This window comes from Falco cherrug, chromosome 6 (genome assembly GCF_023634085.1).
Source record: "Falco cherrug isolate bFalChe1 chromosome 6, bFalChe1.pri, whole genome shotgun sequence".
Lineage (NCBI taxonomy): Eukaryota > Metazoa > Chordata > Aves > Falconiformes > Falconidae > Falco > Falco cherrug.
Window position 1 is genome coordinate 46,819,077 of NC_073702.1, and position 20,050 is coordinate 46,839,126.

General features: G+C 37.8%; 1 protein-coding gene across 2 annotated transcripts in view; it reads right to left on the bottom strand.

Moving 5' to 3' along the window:
- Positions 1 to 1,930: 1,930 nt before the first annotated feature.
- The window catches only part of RGS17 (regulator of G protein signaling 17), a 76,250-nt gene continuing 58,130 nt past the window's right edge, over positions 1,931 to 20,050 (bottom strand). The window contains exons 3-5 of one of the 2 annotated variants that reach the window (XM_055714880.1): positions 10,376 to 10,453; positions 8,249 to 8,483; positions 1,931 to 4,535 (exon numbers count right to left, since the gene is read on the bottom strand). In XM_055714880.1, the coding sequence (XP_055570855.1) occupies positions 4,347 to 4,535; positions 8,249 to 8,483; positions 10,376 to 10,453 (502 nt within the window). In that variant the 3' untranslated portion in view covers positions 1,931 to 4,346. Of the gene's footprint in view, positions 4,536 to 8,248; positions 8,484 to 10,375; positions 10,466 to 20,050 lie in introns of both variants that reach the window. The other variant, XM_055714879.1, reaches the window with a different exon arrangement.

The following is a 20,050-nucleotide window of genomic DNA, read 5'->3' on the forward strand; positions in this document are numbered from 1 at the left end:
GCTGGGAGCAGGCTGACAGACATTGTGACACAGAGGTGTGAGCTTTACTCCTTGTGGTGTAAAGAGTCTCTGAAGTTCAGAGAATTTCTTGTATCAGCTTTGCTTTTGAATTTGCATTGTGGAATACTTATGTTAAGTGACTTTCGCAAGCACTTACTGCACGAAGAAGCTGCCGGTTCCTGAGCAGGCTCATGGCGTGGTCAGTCCAGCAAGCTGCTCTCACCAAAAGAGCTCCCCACCTTTTTTAAAGATACTAGTTCCACAGGCAGATGCTCCTTGTGGTCAAATTTGCTGCCTAAGGGAGCAAGTTTGGCATCAGGTGACAGCTTAAACCCTGGCTGATAAAGGTAGAATGTAGGTCTCCTTTATTTGCTTGGTTTAGCCCACAGCCTAGCAGACACTTTAGCATGCTTTTAGTTTTAAGCAGAGCTATTACTAGCTTAAGTCTGGTTTTTGTCCACTCTGTTGTCCTGCAAATGGATTATGTGGACTCCAGAGGTGCTCAAGCAACTTGTGGGCGAACTGTGGACCTGGAAGCACTATGGCCATACTTCCATGGTATGTTGCTGCCTGGACTCAGCTGGTTAACACGCAGCCTAGCCACGTGTGTAACTGACCTGTCTTTTGTCCATCACACCTTTAATCTCCTTCATACCATATGTGCCTTCAGTCTAATTTAAATACCCTTGATCCTATCTGTGGGGGTTTTGGGTTGGTTTTGTTTTATCCTGGGTGCTCCAGACTACTTTCAGCTCAGTTATACGAAAGCTGACTGTGAACAGCTAAGTTGAACACATGCATAATACAATATATATTCAGTTTCTTTGAAACCTAAAGGTCAGGAGTGTACACAAATGCTCTGCTTATTTGTGGCTATTTGGCATTAGGCTGTATTTGACAGAAAAGATTAAACACTGGGCAAGTCACAAAAACATAACTCACTTTCTGTAGTTCTCTTGCTATATACATTCTCATGAAAAACTGAAATACAAGTTAAATACATACTTATTTTATTCCAGGCTATAGAATAAGTGTATTTAGGCAGTTTTTCAAAGTGTATTGTACACTGCATGCACAATAAATCAGTTTAATAGCTTGACTGTTTTACAATTTGTGTTCAAAGAACTGTATGATAGGCAATGAGATCATGTTACAGCACGACTTGTTGTCCATTTGGACCATATCCATTTTTTCATAAAAAAATTTGGGAAACCCAAACTGATAGATGAAATGTATATTGAACATTTTAATATGAGCATTTGCTCCAAGAAAGAAACTTCACGTGTTATGTTCATTTTTTAAATCCCTCCAAAGAGGGGATTTAAGACAAGAAATTTTGAACGTGATTTCATTGCAGTATTACACTGAAGACTGGTGTAATATTTTTCAAAATGATGGAACAGTTTCCGAAGACAGATTTTGGAATCTTATGCTAGAAAGCAAGATAATATTTTAGGGCCCATACATTTAGCTTTAAAACTGTCCTTGAAAGGATGACTTGTCAATGTTGACAAGAACTTCTACCTGTGTGAAATATCTTATAAAGATAGCTTATGACTATCAGGTCACCATCAAATAGTAACATTAAGAATATTCAAGTCTACATTTGTAAAGACTTATGCATGCAGTTTTGTCTCTTACACCTTGTTTAGATGTGTGGACTAGATGTATTGTGCCTCAAACATCAACAAGCTTGAAATTACACTATGTAAATATATACATATATGATGCTGTATGTTTAGTACCACAGTAAATATAACTGTAATCAAATGATACTAGACATATGTAGGACCATAGTTAAATTCCAATTAAGAAAAAACCCAGAAAAAGTCATTGTTTCTAACAGTATTTCACAGCTGAAGGAGGCAGTCCTTTCTTACTGAATCCCCCCCCCCCTCAGGATTTGTAAACAATATAGCTATTATTCTACCAGTATAATAATTGAATGTTTTATTCATAATGGTAAGTAGCTAACCAACATGAATAAAGTTGTCATAACACAATAACACTTTCAGACAAAACAGGTATTTATTAAAAGAAACATTTATAAATATTTTGTCTTGCATTTTAAACTACATTTTCATAAATAACAATATTTAAAAGTGCTGAATATGGTAGGATAGTCAGCAACGCCACTGTAAACAGATTTGTTTTCCACTTTGCAGATTTTTTTTTTAGATCCCATTTTGTCAAACACTACAACAGTTAAAATATTTGCATAGGGAATAGAGAATAGCCCTTTTAATCATCTCCTGAATTCTATATAAATTACAAAACCAAATGAGTTTAAGAAACAGTTCGTTAAATTTTTTGTATATATATATCCAAAAAAAGCACACAGGTTTCAAGTAAAAAGAATGATTAAAAAATTCCCCAGACTTGCTATTTGAAGCATGTTCAATAAATTAAAAAAATGAGAGGTAGTAAAACAAAGGAAAAAAATAAGCCCCAGAAGATAAACGAAGACCTGCGTCCTACCAGTTACTGTATAGCAGCAGATCCGCCTGGGCAGCAGCGGCTCCAGCGAAAGCTGGCACCGGAGGCTGCCTGCAAGGAGTAACTGGGTGGTTGGAGCCAAGTGTGTTGGGGCTAGATTCAACTCACGGACACAACTGCCAGACCTTCTGGTCACCATCGAAAGCAATGGGCTTATGCCATGTTTAGTCCTATGTAAGCGAGAAGAACCTTGCCTCTTAAGTCTTAGTATAAGACCAGAGCTGTTAGTATTAAATATATATATACACACATACATACATACATACATGTATATATATATATTTTTAACAAGTATTCAAAGCCATTTCTTGGTATATCTATAGCAGTTTGTGAAGGATGCTAATGCTCATTTTGCTTGTATATGGTAGCTATGAAGATGGTTTTTTTTAAGTTCCAAGTCACTGTCTCTTTAAACATCAAAATGCATCCTGAAATTGGACATTTTTGACAAAAAGGCCAAGCAAACACCTATTAAAAACACCATGGCAGCCAAGCAATGGGAGTACTGTGCTGCCTTAGCTCTGATTAAGGGCTCAGTACAGGATTCTTTACCCAGGAAAGACACCCGTTGCGTTTCCATAGGCATTTTGCTTGGGTAAGGACTGTGGGTTTAGGAGCCCTTGAAGTTTGGTTTAATATTACTCTTGAAACCCCTTGTTTTCAAGGAGTTACTCAAAATCAATGAGGCTAGAAGCTAAGATAAGTCTTCTTTAACCCGCCACCTCGTAAAACATTACTTTGTTTAAAAACATTTTTTACCGGATTTAGCTTTCAGGAAAAAAAATAATCTTACAGGACAGATGCAATTCATCAAAATGTTCTAAAATGCTCTAAAATGCTACATGTAGGCAATCTTTTATTAAATTCCTTTATTCAAAAAACTAAATTATCAAGCTTTTTGTTTTTTCTTTTTGTTTTTGTGGTTTTTGTGTTTTTTTGGTTTTTTTTTTTTCTGAACTACATAACATTATACAACAGTGTTAGAACTGGATAGCCAGTCTTTAATAAATCAATTACAGTATCTGACATCTGAAATGTACATTGAAAATCTTTGTTCTTTTAACAATTAAACAATATCAGCGCATAGACTGTGTCACCCAGATATGGATCCCTTTAAGTGGTTTGTGCTTTTTTTTTTCTTCTTTTTTTTTCTTTCTTTTTTTTTGACATTGCAAACTTTGTAATGAAAATGCCACAGTTTTGGCAGTGAACAACCAGAGGAATCCTCTGCTTGATTTGTTTTAAATAAACAGTGATAAATAGCTCTTCTTTTCTGTACAGAAATATTGGCTTCAAAAAGTCAGTGTATTGTACTCAGTAGAACATGTTTAGTAATGCTACACCTTAAAAATTGGCTTTTTTCAGTTAGTGATGTTAAAAAATGCAAGCCTCTTTCTGGTTTGCTGCAATTGTTTCTATGTACCATAAGACTGTATTGCACAAAAAAAGTTCTTAAATACAGATATAATTTATGTTATTGGATTAAATATTGCAACAACTAAGTGATAAGTGAAGCAGTTTTACCTTGCACATGCAGTGTGAGGATACACAAGGAGACTGTTCATAAAACTACAAATACATCATTGCAATCTTGACTCCAGTAGGGTGAAAGGAGTGTGAAACAAATGTATTTTGGCAAATCCATTGCTCCCCTCCCGTGCCATCTCAAGCAAGGAGGACCTTGGTAAAAATGTAGACAGAGACCATAATATGTATTTGTTTTCTTCACAGTAGCCTGAGTAGTGCTAAACTGTAGTTCTCCAGGAACCCAGCTCCAGATGTTATTAAACTACTTTTCTTCCATCCCACCCACCCCAAAAAAATCAAGTTATTTTGTTTGAAAATTAAAACTAAGTTTCAGAAGTAGAGCCTGTAATACTTTCAACAAGAGACTTATAAATCTGAGAGTTCAAAAACCTTGGAAAAGAGTCTCTGTGCATTAGGGTGTATATCTGGAGTTGGGCATCTTCATACATGTGAGGGCTGGGATCCAGCAAGTTTCTGTTGATCACTTCTCTCACCCGGGAATCAAGACTAACCTGAAAAAGATAAGAAAAGACTAATCTTGAACAATAATGTCAGAAAGATTGTTATATGTTATATCGTTATTACTCAGGCCTCCATTGAACGTGTGAGTTTATCAGAGCCACCACACAATTACAGACTAAGACCGTTGACTCTACTTCAGTTTTGATGTGATCTCTGCATCCATCTTAAGATCTGTGAGATGAAATACAGCTGTATAACAGAATAAATACAGTACAGCTAAATAAAGCTCTGCAGTAACCTGGATTCCCAAAAATTATGTTATACTACCTTATTTTTTTTTTTCCCATATTTATTTCTCTGAAAAGAATGTTGAATGACTCTCATTCAGAGAGCTGAAATTCAGAGAGATTTTTTTCCTGACCATATGTGGTTAAATCTTTAGAAGCTTTCTATTCAACATTCTCATCTGGCTGCCTTACACATTTTTTTTCTTTTTCTTTTTTTTTTTTTTTCAGGCACCGCACTTATTACTCACAAATTACCCACAGTTTTTTATAATTTTTATCATGTTAATCTCCCCATTAATATTAACTATTTCAGATTTGTTCTTCTTTTCAAGACTTTAACATCTGATAATTTGTACTTTCAGGATATCATATGTCCATATTGAAGTGGTTAGCAAGTTTCAATTTTAGCTTCTCATTTACTTTCTTTCCATTTGTAACGAACTCCAAAAAGGCCACATTACATTTGGGATGAATACTCAGAGGATTTTAGAATATCATTTAGAAATTTGAGTGAATGGACAGTTTATCCACAAAATGCTGTAAAACCAGTAAAATTAATGCCTTCCGGATTAAATGAAATTGCAGTAGCTGGAAAGCCCACTGGGGCTAGCAAGGGTTTACTCAGCTAAGAAGAAAAAGGCTAAAACTCTGAGTAGAGAAATACCAAGCACACATTAGTTAAGCTACTGTGATTTACACCAGGTTGCAGTCTGACCCTACTACTCTGTAACCCTATAAATACATATTGATGTTGTCTGAAGGATTGAATTCAACCCTGGAAAGCTCCATGAACCATGATACCTTGGTATGTGAGGGATGCTAACTGAGATGAAAACTCAGAACATGTGTGGATGTATGAGCTTGTGGGTTTTTATATGTGGTAAAGCAATGTCTTTGAAATACAGTGGTATGGTATAGTATGGAGGAGTAAATATAGATTTTCATTATATCTTCAGTACCAACTGTAGATTCTGTCATTGTCGGTTCGTTGGCATATTGGAGTATGTTGCTGCCACAGCAGGCTTTCTCCTCACACAGCTCTTTCTCCTCCAGTATTTGCTGTTACTTGTATCAGTTACAAAGCACAACTGTGATGCAGCCTAACTGTGGGTAAACTGTTGCCGATTCATGCTAGCAAACCGTACCTATTACTCCAGTACGCTGTCTCTGCAGAATAACCGTTATGGCTGCCTAATGCACACTCTCCACCCAAGCACTCATTTAGGCTTGCAGGCAGCACGCCGGGGCTGTGTGCCCGCCTTACGGATGGGCAGCAGTGCTGCATGAGCTGCCATGAACAGCCTTTCCCACCCTGGCTCTTCCTCTCCCTTGCGCTGGCACTGCTGTCTGGGCAGCCCCACAGCTAGCTGAGTTAAGGAATTGATCTATCTGAAAGTGGCATTTCTTTTCTATGCTGTTTTTCAACCCAGGCATTTTTCACTGTCTAACTGATGTAGCTGTGCGAGCAGGCCAGACTGCGCAGCAGGAATGAACAGACTGGTGAGGCTGCTCAGCCAGTGACCACCTGCCTACAGACACAACAGCGTGCAGGGGTGTAGTGTTATGGTAGTTTTGAGAAGCAGTGTTGCAGCCGTGTGTCTTCAGAATTTATTGAATAGATTTCAGTCCTAGAGCATTGCATTTCTGTAGCACAGAAATGACACACTAAGATTTAAGCAATTCTCTCCCTGACACACATGCACATGCATGTATCTTAGCAAAAACAGTCTGTGCAGCTAGCTAATTGGTTCTTCATTATCAAATATTATTGCTGGGATTAACAACTCGAATTTGGCAGGATGGTGGGGCTTTGTGCCATTGAATACAGTACAAGTTAATTGCATTTATAGAATGAAAAATAAAATTAATTATGGAACTATTAATTTACACTGTAGTTACTCAGTGAGTCATTAAAGCCAGATGGCAAAACTAGTTGGAATTACTAAAGGTATTTCCTTGCTAAGCAGATGAACACAGGGTATGTGTTTAGAACACTAAGACCTTCTGCCTCAATAACTTCATCACTGAACAAGTGATGCTACATATTTCAGCTTGTATGCTAAAAGATAAAATCTGGAACGGGATGCCTGAATGAACAAGAGCTTTTCAGCTCCTGTGCTGATCTAAAGCATTGCAAACAGTTCTTGTTTGCCTCTTAAGATTTCCAGTAGGAGCAGGGACAACTGGATTGATGACATCTGCACACGTCCAGTGCATCAAGTTTGTGAGTGGTTTTGTTAAATCTAAGTCAAACAACACTTAGTGGTTGAATTTTAACTGCTGGTTGATCTTAGCTTAAAAAGACAACTGAGCATTCAGCACATATATATGTACTAGAGATATTATAAGAAAATCTCATTATTAGCTTGCTGTACTGCTGGTTTTCTCACTCCGGAGCAAAAGTATACACTATAGCACAAGAGAAGATAATGGAGCTGTAAATTGCTGTTGGTTTCATTCATATGAATGAAGTTGCAAATTATTACTGAGTGCAGCACAGAAGTAAAATGTAGGAAGCAAGGTCCACAGTGAGTATAAAGTAGCATAACATCATTGAGTAGGTAGTCGGATGCAATGCACGAAATCAAGGGAAAGGAGCTAAAGGTACGTGACATGGCCTAAAAAAAGACTCTTCTATAGTGCTTATATATTTATGTATCTCACTATTCCAAGACATGGTTTTATAGGGGATGCTTTTTCTTTACTCCAGGTGAAGATAATTTCAGAATTTGCCTATTTCAGTTTAAGGATTATAGACAATCTTACGTAATTTCCCAGATATTATCATACCTTTCATTAGAGAAAATACATGGTCTCCATTCCTGGATTCTCACATAGGAATAACCAGTGCAAATTTGGACTTTCTCCGAGACAGCTGTTGCAAAAGATAAATCTGTAATGATTCTGATTTAAATTCCTTAGTTTTGCTGTCTTTTCTCCAGAAATCCATTTGCATTACTTACTCCCTCTCTCTGGCAGGCATGTAGCATTACTGAAGAAGCATACATAAGAAGAACATGATGGACATGTTGGAATAAGTCCAGAGGAGGGACACAAAGATGATCAGAGAGCTGGAGCACCTCTCACAGGTGCAAAAAAGAGGTGCAAAAGAGCAACTCTCTTTGAGCAACTTGGTCTAGTGGAAGTTGTCCCTTCCCATGGCAGGGGGTTTGGAACTAGATGATCTTTGAGGTCTCTTCCAACCCAAACCATCCTATGATTCTATACCTATTTCTCAGCCTTCTCTTACTGGAGTCTCTTGAGCCTTACAGAGAAATTTGAGGTGGTGTGGTCAATGATGCTAAATGACCCAGCACCTGTGTCTCTGCTTTTTCTGTCCCTTCCTTTCCTGATTTAATGTCCATACTAGACTTTCATCTGACAAATCAGGCAGACTTTGAGACCCCCATCTGGCAATCCAGGGTATAACATTTCTGCTTTAACAGAAAATGCAAATGTAGCATTTACAGCTTTACCTCTTTTGGTGATAGTATAGAAATGTAATCTTCATATATAAGTCTTGCTTTTTCTTCAATAACTTTCTTGTTCTGTTCCTTCTTTAGATCTTCACACGCAAGCCAGAAAAGCAGGTTCTCCTCACTATACTCTGTTCGAAGAAACTCTCTGAAAAGGTTCCTCCCAGCTGGTGTTTTCATCATCTTGTCAAAATTCTGAGACCAAGACAAAATTTCATCTGCAGTAGGGTTTTGGCTGCAAAAGCAAAGTATCATTACAAATATGCTTCTATTTTTTTAACAGTGTTTTCATACATTCATCCAAAAATTCTCCTTTCAACTGCACTTTAGTCCAGATTGAAAACTGGAAGCAAAAAGGCTTCAGCAGTGACAGGGGAATTTTGTTCAGTGTTCACTTGTGCATTCATTATCTCGATAGCCTACTGAACATGTTCAATGTTATAAGACATGTGCCTGGCTTTCTACAAGTTTTTTTACGAATGTTTTTAGCCATCAGACTCAAAGGCAAAATCCCACAACAGCATTCAATTCTTGCATCTGCAGTTAAAGGAGATGTGATTTCAGGGAGCTGGCAATAGACTCCCCTTCATGGGGGGGTTAGGTGACACCTGATGTCCCTGCCTGCTTCTGATGGTGTTTGGCCAATCACTGGCTGCCACATGATTTGGTTCAGGAAGGACAAGAAAAACAAAAGGCTCTTGGCAGCCAAGAGCATACTAATGAGGCCCAACAAAATAGTAATTCAGAGAGCTTTTAAATTAGCATATTTCTCTGTGCTTGTACACAAGGGTTGCTAAGTTTCCCTCTGCTTAGTGCTATTGACCTGAATTATGATCTATTGGCATGAGATGTGATGGACGTGGCTGGCAAAACTGGAAAGAGAAGAAATGGGAAAAAGTCCTTATTCCCATTTTCTGCTGGGAAGTATTCATGGGTTGTAAGAGTGGACGCACTAGATAAGTGAACAGAAGACTAACTTGCGTCACTAATCCATTAATGTACCAATGAATAGCTTCAGAAGGTAATACTCCAAATTACTTAACAACAATTAAATATGGTTTCAAACTTAATTCTGAGCACTAACTCTCCCCTTCCTGATAGGATCCAACACAAGAGCTTTACTAGCTGTTCTTAATAGCTTCTCTGTAATCATGTTGCACAGTAAATGATGTTTGTCTATATGATTTCTCTTCAAGTCCATTTATCAATTCTTACTCTGCATGCAAGGCAGACTGGATGATGGGAGGCTCTTTGTGATAGCTTTTCAGCAGTCCAAAAGGCATAACAAATAAGAATGTCTTTAAAATATCCAGCAAAATAATTGTAATCTGAAGCAAAAAGTATGATTTGAAGGTGAAAAGTCCTCTCTCTAAGGAGGGTGAAAAGAACCTGCTGAGGTGGATGGAGCCAACAAGCCACCTGTGGTCCCTCATTGTCTATTGGGAAGCAATCTTCACTACAGTATTTTGTGGAAATTTCTGACATTGTCCTTTCATAAATGACCATGAATAGGAAAGAAGACAATAAGTTGTTTGGGTTGATCATACCTTCAATCATATCCCCTAGAGTTACATTTTCATTCACTTTTTACGGAATTAGAGAATTCAAGGACACTGATAATAGATTAGTGTTTTTCTCAACTCAATAAACAGGGGCCCAAGTTTCAGACAGAAACAGAAGCTCAGACTTTTAGTTTTTCAAGGTATGTGTTTCCTTGGTTAATTCCAGTGAAACCATACTCCAAGCTGTTTTATGAAAGGTAGCCATGTTAAAAATCTGACTGTGAAGTACCCTTGTGACCATTAGTTTTTCTTCTTGTTTGGATAAACAGAAGAAAATGATTCCACAGGTAGCAGAGGCTTCTTACAGGTCTGTGGAACCACTCATGCACCTCCCATTCCTCCCCACAGTTCTTCCCCACAAATAAGAAACTGTAAGTGAGCCTGCCTTCTGAATGTCTCTGCTGGCATTGCATTGTCAGGACAGATTTTGCTTCCTTTTGTGTAGATTTTTTTTGAGGAAAAGTAGTCAAAAGGACATTTCCAAAGCATAAAACCCAAGACAATTCTTGCTATTACTTATAGGCAAATTAAAAACATTTACTAGACAATAGTTTGACCAACTTACCATTCTTCTATGACTTGGATACTCTCCATTTTGGTCGTATGTGTTGGCCTTCCTGCACTGTCTCCTCTATCTTCATTCCTAACAGTGAGGCTGCAATGTAGTACAACACTTTATTTTGTCTAGAGAAAGTTAATTTAAAACAATGACTATAGTAATTGTAAACTTCTAAAAGTTATAAAAATATTGAAACATTCATTTTGCACTCTTGCCCATAAAATTGTGGAAAGAAATTTTTGATAATGGCTTTTCCCTTTAATTCTGATGAATATTAATTAACAGGTGCTATTAGTATGTGTAATTTCTTACAAGCTCACAGTTTATCCACTGAAAGATGGACACAAACTTAGAGGTCACTTTTTGAGTGATTTGACTTAGTAAATTGAGAATACTAGTAAGAATAAAGGTAGAAGGGATGAGAATATCTGAACTGGAAATTGATGAGGCTTTGGTGCCCCACCAGTTCTGGATGGTTGTTCATTCTTTATGAACGTTCCCTTTTTTGTCTCCTGGATATGGTGGCAGTAGATGGCTCAGATACAGAACGCAGTGTGAGGCTGCCTCTTATGATTTCCTCCTCTGATCTAAATTTGCTTTTCGTTCCAAAAAGTAAAACTTACTGGCCTCCCAGCAGAAAGGTGTCCATTACCCTCATCTTACCACAAGACAGAAAAAGAAAGACTTCCTTTATGTAAGGATGTTTTTAATTTTTTTTCCCTTCTTTTTTTGAGCTGGTAACTATCATCACACATTTTTATGCAAATACCTTTTTAATTGAATTTGCTTTAGTGGTAGTGAATTCCTCTGTGTGTGCTCCTTGTGAATGTTCTGGAACATGGTATTGTCAGCAAGAACACAATTCCTGATAACTAATGTAATAAATCACCTTTTGAATGACATAAGTATTCATATTAGAAACTTCGTTCCAATAATTAAGAAGTGGAACATAGTAAGGAGATGGAGATCTCCCTTTATCAGGTGTTACCTATGTGTCCAATTGAGAGAAGACAAGCAACCAAGCAAAGTTCCCCCCTCCCAGTCTCAGGAGAGCTCATATTTTGAATATTGAGGACCATACAATGATGCTTTCAATCATCCTCAGCAGCAATATACAAAAACGTGTTGGTAGCATGAAGCTTCTCCCTCCCCCACTAACCTGAATTACTTCTGCTCAGATCTAAGAAGAAATCCTAGCTTCGAGGTGTTTTTAGCACAAGTAACCTTTCTTTCTAGCCCCTCTGCATTTATGAGTTTCTTCAACATTTTTTCAAGCATTTGGCTGAGTTAAGAGGTGATCTCAAATACTCTCTGAGAAGTGGAAGTTTAAGCTCCCAGGTAAAGCAGAGCACATATTAAGACTTAAACATTACAAAGACGTACACTTTCAAATGAAGCTGTTTGATACTGGTTGCTCCTTCACTTACCTGCCAAGACCTTAGTTCAGGCCCTTGGTCCTGCTTCCCCTGTTACAGCGTAGGAATGCAGCTCCAGTGCTGCTAAGGTGTTAGGGTGTCATCAACCGCTGCAGGAGAAACAACACATCCTGAACTCTGGGGTTGGCAGGTAAAAAGCCTTTCCATCTCCTCTGACCTGTTGCTTGTCAGTCTATAGAGGGAGCTCCCAGGAAAGCCAGTGGGAGTTCCGTATACAGGAGGAGAAAAAAAAAGGACCATCCACTTTCTGTCTTGTAATCTTTAAGTCCACACATGTAACTGCTTAGGATCACATTGAATATGGCTGGAGCACAAAGTTGGGGTGAGGGAGAAGCAGGGAAGGCACAAAACTTCTCTTTCTCCCTCCCTCCCTCCTTTGCAGTCCATAGGGAGAGCAGCATTTGTCTTCTCTGCTGGATGTGGAGACCTGAGTGTCTTTTGGTTCCATGGAAGAGTAACGCCATGGAAGGAGGAAATGGCTTGTGTAGGTTGGAATGTAACAGGGTGTTCACCTGAGACTGTCCAAAAGAGAATGAAGCTGCCCATTTTCTTTCCTCCATCACATGAACAACAGTTAAAATGCACCAAGGTAATTTGCTTGTTGGGCAGTAGACATCCAAGATTTGGATGCAGAGCCTTACTGGAAGTAGAAAGTGACTCATCTGAGAGCAGCTAATCTACACTGCTAATTTAATTTGATGTCTGGGATCAAATACTGTTTGTTTTGCTCATGCAAAATCTCTGCTAAACTTAGGAAAACAAACATGGGCTGATGAAGGTGGAACCTAAGCAGTGTGTGGTAAGTAAGAAAGAGAAACAGGAAAATGAAAAGAAAGTCAGGTTAACTTCATTGTACTTTTATATCAAAGGAGCAACAGATAGGCCCTATGCATTTGATTTCCTACAAGACTACATCTCAGCAAAAAGTTCAGCTGGTGGTCCCAGAGTGTAGCGTGCAGTTTTCTGGTACCTATATCAGACTGATAATGCAAGGCACACACTTGACCCTAATTTCTTCATCTCACCATTCATAGCTGGAGTTCAATGGCTGAAGTTAGTCAGAGTTGCAAAACAGGGAAGACTCTAAAGAAAGAAGTGTTATACTTGGTTGGAACAATTTCTCAATTTTGGATATTGTATTTAAAACTGTGCTAAATTTATAATACATCTTGGCCTAAATTCTGCATTATGTTTCCAGTGATAAACACTAGCACTACATTTCAACTTTTATTTATCTGCATCTGTCAAAGCTGGAGTTCCATTGGATACATTACTTCTGATATGTTTTTGCTGTGAAAGAAACCATCATTTTTATACAGAAGTACATCCAATTCAGACATATTCTGTTTTCACTCAAGGAACTGGTTCATGTTTACTTAGAAAAAAATTTAAATATTTGCACATTTGTGACTGCAAAGCTAATTTGAAAGCAGCCTTTAAATAACTGATCACAATAACAGATTGCTACCTTTTACCTCAAGATGACCACACTGCATTGCTATTTACTATGTTGCTATCTTCAGTTGAAAATACCCTGTCTGCTCACATTTCTCAGTGGAATTCAAGCAGCCCTCAGCAGCAAAAGCACTCTGCACATCTGAAGTTGGTGTCCTTGACATATAATTCCATCGTGGAAGCTAGCTGATTATGTCAAAACAATTATGCTGTATAGTGTAAAGCTAAACAGAGGAAAAGTAACAGGATAAAGATTAACAAAATGATCTTTACTTAGTTAAGTCTTTAAGAAGAGGAAATGGCTGACATGCCTTATCAAAAAGTAGTTGAATGAAAGGGAGGTATTCTGGAGAGACATTTGATGTAAAGTAACATATATGGTACCATTATTATTTATTAGCTGGAGTACCTCCTGCAGATATCTTTAAAATTTAGAGACATAAATTACCGATGATAAAAGCAAAACCAACAAAAGTTCTAATGCTTTGAAAAAGAGAGAGTTTAAGTGGAAAGCACAAGCACTGGTTTGTTTTCTGTTCCCATGGAAAGTTAGTTCTGCCTATTTTTATGCTGATTTTATTGCTCTGGAGGGTATGGTAAAAAGTACTTCAGTAAACCCAGGTGGCCTGAGCTTGATGTACCTTTCACACATATCTTGTTCCTGACTTCTACAAAAACGATTGTTTCTGTAACTACTGTAATAGTATTATTATGGCTAGTTTCTGTTTGGAGTTAGTGCATTTCTACTTTGCAACTTCACAGACTTTTAAAGTAAAAATGCTAATGACCAGGGAGTAATGCTAATGACTACTTGAAGAAGTATACAAATTCAACACATTACCACATATAAGGTTAAACTGTTCCAAGTTCCTAGCTGATGTGTTTTTGGAGGATCTACTGGGATTCAGAAAACCAATCTTTATTTATTTAGCCACTATTATTCAGCTGTTAATATTCATGTTCAGCAATTAAATAATTGTCCCATTGAGTAATTACTTAACTAAATCAGTATTGCAGGGCAGTGGTGCATGGTAAAAAAGCCAAGGTAACTGGATAAAATCATCAAGAGAGTTGGACTACTTAAGAGCAAAAATCTCACTGACTTTTCCTCCAGGTGTTTCCAGCCAGTGGTTTTAGCCTTTTTAAAAATGTTGCATAGCATCCCTACTTTCTACTGCCATTAAGAAACTGAAAATAATATAGAGCTTGGAGCTGATCTTTCATTCTCTGTATATCCAGTAATCAAATAGTCTTTAATTGCTTTCCAAGGGTCAGATTTTCATGTATCAGTAGCCTAAATCAGGTGAATCGGTGAAATTCCTGTTATCACTATGGCAAGAAAACTATGCCGATGTGGCAGGTGCTAAGATTAATATTCTGCCCATACAAGACTAACACCAGTTACTATTCACTCAGGTATTTTCTCAGTTATGTGCATCATATGCCATATATCATCACAGTATTTTGCAATTATGTCTGGCATTGAAGACAACCTGAGAATTAAAGCGTCTTGCCTTACGTGTGTTTTTTGTGCTACTATGAAGGTAAGGAGTAGAAATCAAACTGGGATGCTCTGAACTAGTTGGTAGGCTACTGGGTTGCCATTCAGATCTGTGCTCAATTCCTACTTCTTGGCTGAAGTTTGTAGATGCTAGGCCCTGCAGGGCAAAGATTACATTTTAGGCTGAATCGGTGTATGTCACACAGTAGGGCCATGAGCCCTTCAGCCACCACTGTAACACAAAAACCTTCCCTATTCCAGCCCAAAGGCCACGCGAAGTCAGTTGCACATACATAATCTAAAGGCAGGATTCGGTTTTCAGATTAAAATCAATCTAAGATACTCTGGATAATAGATGTTCTGACATGTTTCTTTCACTGATCTACCCTTTGAAAGAGTGTATCACACTGGCACTGCTCTTCACCTTATCCTACTCCTAGGAATTTTTATTATCAACAGACCAAGAGACAAAATATTTTTAAGGCAGAGGTCCAAAAGCCAAGAAGCATTTTTTTGATGCTTGCATCCAGCTTCCAGTGCAAGAGAGCTACAGGCAGGACTGCCATAACTTAAATAATGGTGATTTAGTAGATGCAGATTAAGTGGAGGCTTTCTTAAAAAACCACAATTCCCACCCTCTCAAAAACCACAAGAGATCAAGATTTCATTGTGATTTTAAAATTCCACTGGAAGATGATGTAAAATGGCCATTCACCTAAAGTGTTGACAAACACAGGCTGAATTTACCAAACAGGGTCATTTGGAGGAGGAAATCCCCTCCTTTAAACAAGCAGGTTAGTGCACTCGTTCGGGATTTGAAAGAACCGTTCCTGTGGGAATGCGGTGGGGTAGATGTCTTTCAAGCTATTCTGATGAAGCTATTCCAGTTCGATGAAAATAACAGAAAACTCAAGGCAGAAATGGGCAACTCTTAACTTACTGGCAAATCATCATGTAATGAATACTTTTAAGCATTTTATATAAAACACATCATTGAGGGCAGAGCCTGAAAACAAGATGATAAGATCAGTGCATTTTCCTAAAGTAAGGGGAAGCCAGTTTTGAAAACCACCTGAGACAAAGATGGGCACCAACCCTGTATCTTTCACCAGCTGGATAAATACCTTCACTCTTCAACGCAGAGTAGTTGTGCCCCTGCCCGTCTCCAAGCTCTTTGATGCCTTTATTTATATTATAAGTGGCTGGCTTAAAACATGCTATATGAACACAAATGTGATTTTTCTGGTTTTAATTCAGATACAGAAAAAGTGCATGCCAGCATCTTTTTCATTTTTGATTATGGTTCAATCTGACTAGACTGTCTTCAGTTCTGTGGTTCAAGTCAGTCTTCGAAAAACAACTGTTTGCACAGCTCTGTTCACAAGCTTACTCCTACATGCTGAAGCAGGCTCTGATAGAAGTCAGAGATGGATGTGGTCCCTGTATGCTGTATGATCATGCAATAGACAACTATATTGTCACTCTTCAATTTCTTCTATGAAACCAAAGATTTTTTTTTTCTGACACCTTGTTTTTCCTGACAGCTGGAATACTTAAGTCTTATGGCAGTGAAAACTAGTCAGGGCTGTTTGTTTATGAACAGAGGAGCATAATGGTTTTGCTAACTGTAAAGCAGTAATAATGAAAAATAACTGCAATATTATCATGATCTATTAATAAAGAACAACACAGCTATGTTAATCTCAAAATCACTTAGAGTCTAGTCAGTAATGCTATCTTGTCTCCCCATTTTAATAGCACAAAAATAGGTATCCATGAGAATGAAATGTTAGATAGACAATATTATCCCAGGATAACTTTTTTTTTTAAGCTGAATGAATGGCTAAACCCCTGCTTCTATCAAAGTGAGGAAAACAATTCACTTTTTGTTAGAATAAGTGAGTAACATCCAGAATAATTATTCTCAGAAAAGCTAGAGCTAGATTTATTATTTTTATGAAGAAGTGATGCTTTGCACTAGATATTTTCATAGGCTCAGATGAACTTGCATTATATCCTTCAGGCCCCTGGCTGTATTAGAAAGGGGATGCATCAGTCATCAAAGCCATGTGTTGTGGTCTCCTATCTCTAACCTCTGAGAATTTATCTCCTTGTAAGAATAGCAGACTTAAGCACTCAAGACCATTGTAATAATACTAGTATATGCAAAGCATAAAATGTAGAGCAAACTTTGGCCAAATAAGTGTCACTAAATGATTTCTGGAGTGGAGGCTTGTGTGGACCCCTGCAGGTCTGCAAGGCCAGCATAAGTGACCTGCAGTTCATCCACAGAAAGATGTGAAACAGTAAAAATTGCAAACTTGGTATTTCCATATGTCTGCATTGGTTGTCCATGAGAAACTTCGAAGAGGAATGGTGGTCAAGAGCCTTTCGAGTCATTTACTCAAATTGATCAGAATCTGGTCTTAACTCAGTCAGCAGAACATGATAATTTCATTCCAAAGAAGAAACATCAACATAAATGTGAACCTTTTTTTCTTTTTCTTTTTCTTTTTTTTTTTTTTTTTTAGTGTCCATCCTAGTTCTTTAATGAGATAAGATTTACAGATTTTCACTGAATTCAGTAAAGAAATGTAGGATGTAAAATTTTTTACTGAAAAAAAGACTTTAATGAAAAAAAGCTACATCCTTCTCTGAGTGAAAAAGGAATTGTCTTGTGCTTAAAACTAAATGATGGAGATGGTGTTTAGCGAACTGACACAGGAAGGCAATCTGTTGGGGAGAAGCCAACAATTACCATAAGGCTATAATCAGCCTACTTGGCAGTGTCCACTGAAACTATAAACTCCTTTCAAAGACTGCAGGTACCTGTGGTGCTAAGTTTTCTGAGTGCCAGAGTTACATTTGCCTTAGGTGAAAAGATGGTGCAAGAGACCTGTATAATCCAAATGGGTTTTAAAAGAAAAAAACCCAAACAAGCATAGACTCCAGCTTGGATTCAGCTGTTTTAGAGTGAAAAAAAAAATGTGTTTGCAAGGAGGATTTATAAATTTGAGGTCTCATTCTGCAAGACTTACCTCCTGTAAGAAAAAAAAAAACCCAAACAAATATTCTGTGTTGGTTTCTTTTAAATAATGCAAGTATTTGCACGGCTAGCATCCTGGAGATTTTGTATTACAGCTGAAAATCCTCCAATATTTCAAAGATTCAGATGGAGGAATGTGGAGTCACAAACTTCCCAGCTCTTTTTTCAGCTTACACTGTGGTCTCATCATTTTGACCTGTAACCATAAAAGCCACCATGATAGGTCACAAAAAGTAAAATAAAAATGAAACAAATGATAAACACAGATGCTTTGTCTCTTCCAACAGCTAGAAAACATTCAATTTCCTTCTTTGCAATTTTCCTTGGTGGTATTTTTCCCCCCTCAATTCATTTTGCTGTGTTGTGGTGTGCTGTACTTCAGATTTTTTCCTTTTTCCCCATCTCTTTGTTTGAAGAGCATGCAGCTGAGAAACAGTCTGTAACAGACGGCTGGGCACTTGTGTGTGCCGTGAATGTGCTTTCAACTGAAAAGCCTAGATGCTTTGCTCAGGATCCAGTAATAGGAAATGCAGTCAGACTTCTGGCTCCCATATGCACCTTTCTGCATACCATAAATCCTGTGGGCCAAGGAGTTGCTCAAGGTGGAAACATTCTGGTCTGATTTTTGCTACCTGTGATGGATGCAGAAACTGCTTCATAGGCCCTTCCACTGGGGTTTTATAGAGAATGCAGCTGGCTGGAACTGAGTTTGTGTTCTGCACAGATTTGACAGTTAAAAGATAACTTACTTCTGAATTGGTTTTTCCACAAAACAGTGTTTGTAGGAAAGTTTAAAATTAATGAAATTTCCTAATTTGTTTTGATGGTTTTTCAAATAATTATAATTACATTTTTAAATGAAATAATCAGGTGCCTTGGTCTCATTCATTGTTGGTGACTTATTCTAACTAGTCTTTCATAAGTAATTCTAGTTAATGTAATCAAATCATAGATTTAAATGAAATATTGTGCCTAACTTTGAAAAGCTCTGTAGAAAAATTCTGTTCTGTCATAGTAGATGTTTTTCTCAGTAAGCTTTCTGATTACTGAGACTTTCTAGTAAGAAAACAGTTCATCAGGAAATCCAGCAGCTATATATGTTAAATTTATGATATATGGAGTTTATTAGAACCTCATCTCTCAGAGTCCTGCAAACAGTTGGCAGCCCCACCTTTCACTCAGAACCATGTTTATACTAAGAACTGTGGCGAGCAGCTTGAAGATCAATGTCTTATAGTATCAAAATCCCAAAACACAGTAAAACCTGCATTTGTTTTTTTGGGTTATTTTGAAGTTAAGTTTTTTGGGGTTGTTTTGAGATTTTTAGAAGAGTGGCATTGATGTGGAGTGTACGGACATAGGAACAGAGATGTGGTCTAAAGCCTTATGCCTGCACACAAGTATGTTGGCCCGTTCACCGTCATTATTTCTGAAACCCGCGCTGTAGCAGCAAGCCAGGGGTGACTGAAGGAATCGCTGACAATTTTCCTGTCTTTGTTCTGTAGTGCTGCTTTTACAGTGCTATTTACACTTTTCTGTATGAAGGAATAGCTTTTAGCCCTGTGCAATATTTGAGAGTTTAGAAGGAAGTACACTTCAAAACATTACAGATGAACAGGGTCCTTCCTTTCTTCTTGTGAAAACCTGGATAAGGTCTGTGAATTCTTTTCTTCTGAGGCTTATGATAAGGTCATCATGGTTCAGAGCTGTGAGCTTCCTGATGAAAAATAGGAAACTTCTCAGTTCATCAGAGATTGTGTGTTTCTGCCATACTTTGAAGGTGGGGGAGAGCAGGCTTTACCTCTTACTGCTTTTCAATTGCAGTGCTTCCTTAATACTGTGCTGGATTCAGCATAATTGGTCAAAGTCATTACAGATTCAACTATAAATCGTAAAAGAAAAAGGAGATTGGTGGAAAATAAGGTTTAAGATATCTGGAGCATCTGAGGCTATTAAGGTCTAATTAGTTAAGATTTTTAGCTCTGTCCTGATAGTCTTACTTATCTTGTGCTACTCCTCAGCTTGAGTAAAAGCAGAATTGAACCCAAGTGATCTAGTGCTTAAGAGTATAATCATCTCTTTGTTAATTGGAAGTCTTGGCCAAGATTCTGGAGTTTATGTAAGATCATTATATAAGGTTATTAAATTGCATCCCACATGCCACTGTGAAGGTAGATCATCCTTACTGAAATATGAATGCTAAGCTAAAGTAAGTCATAGAGGGATATGCTCAGTAAAGCAAG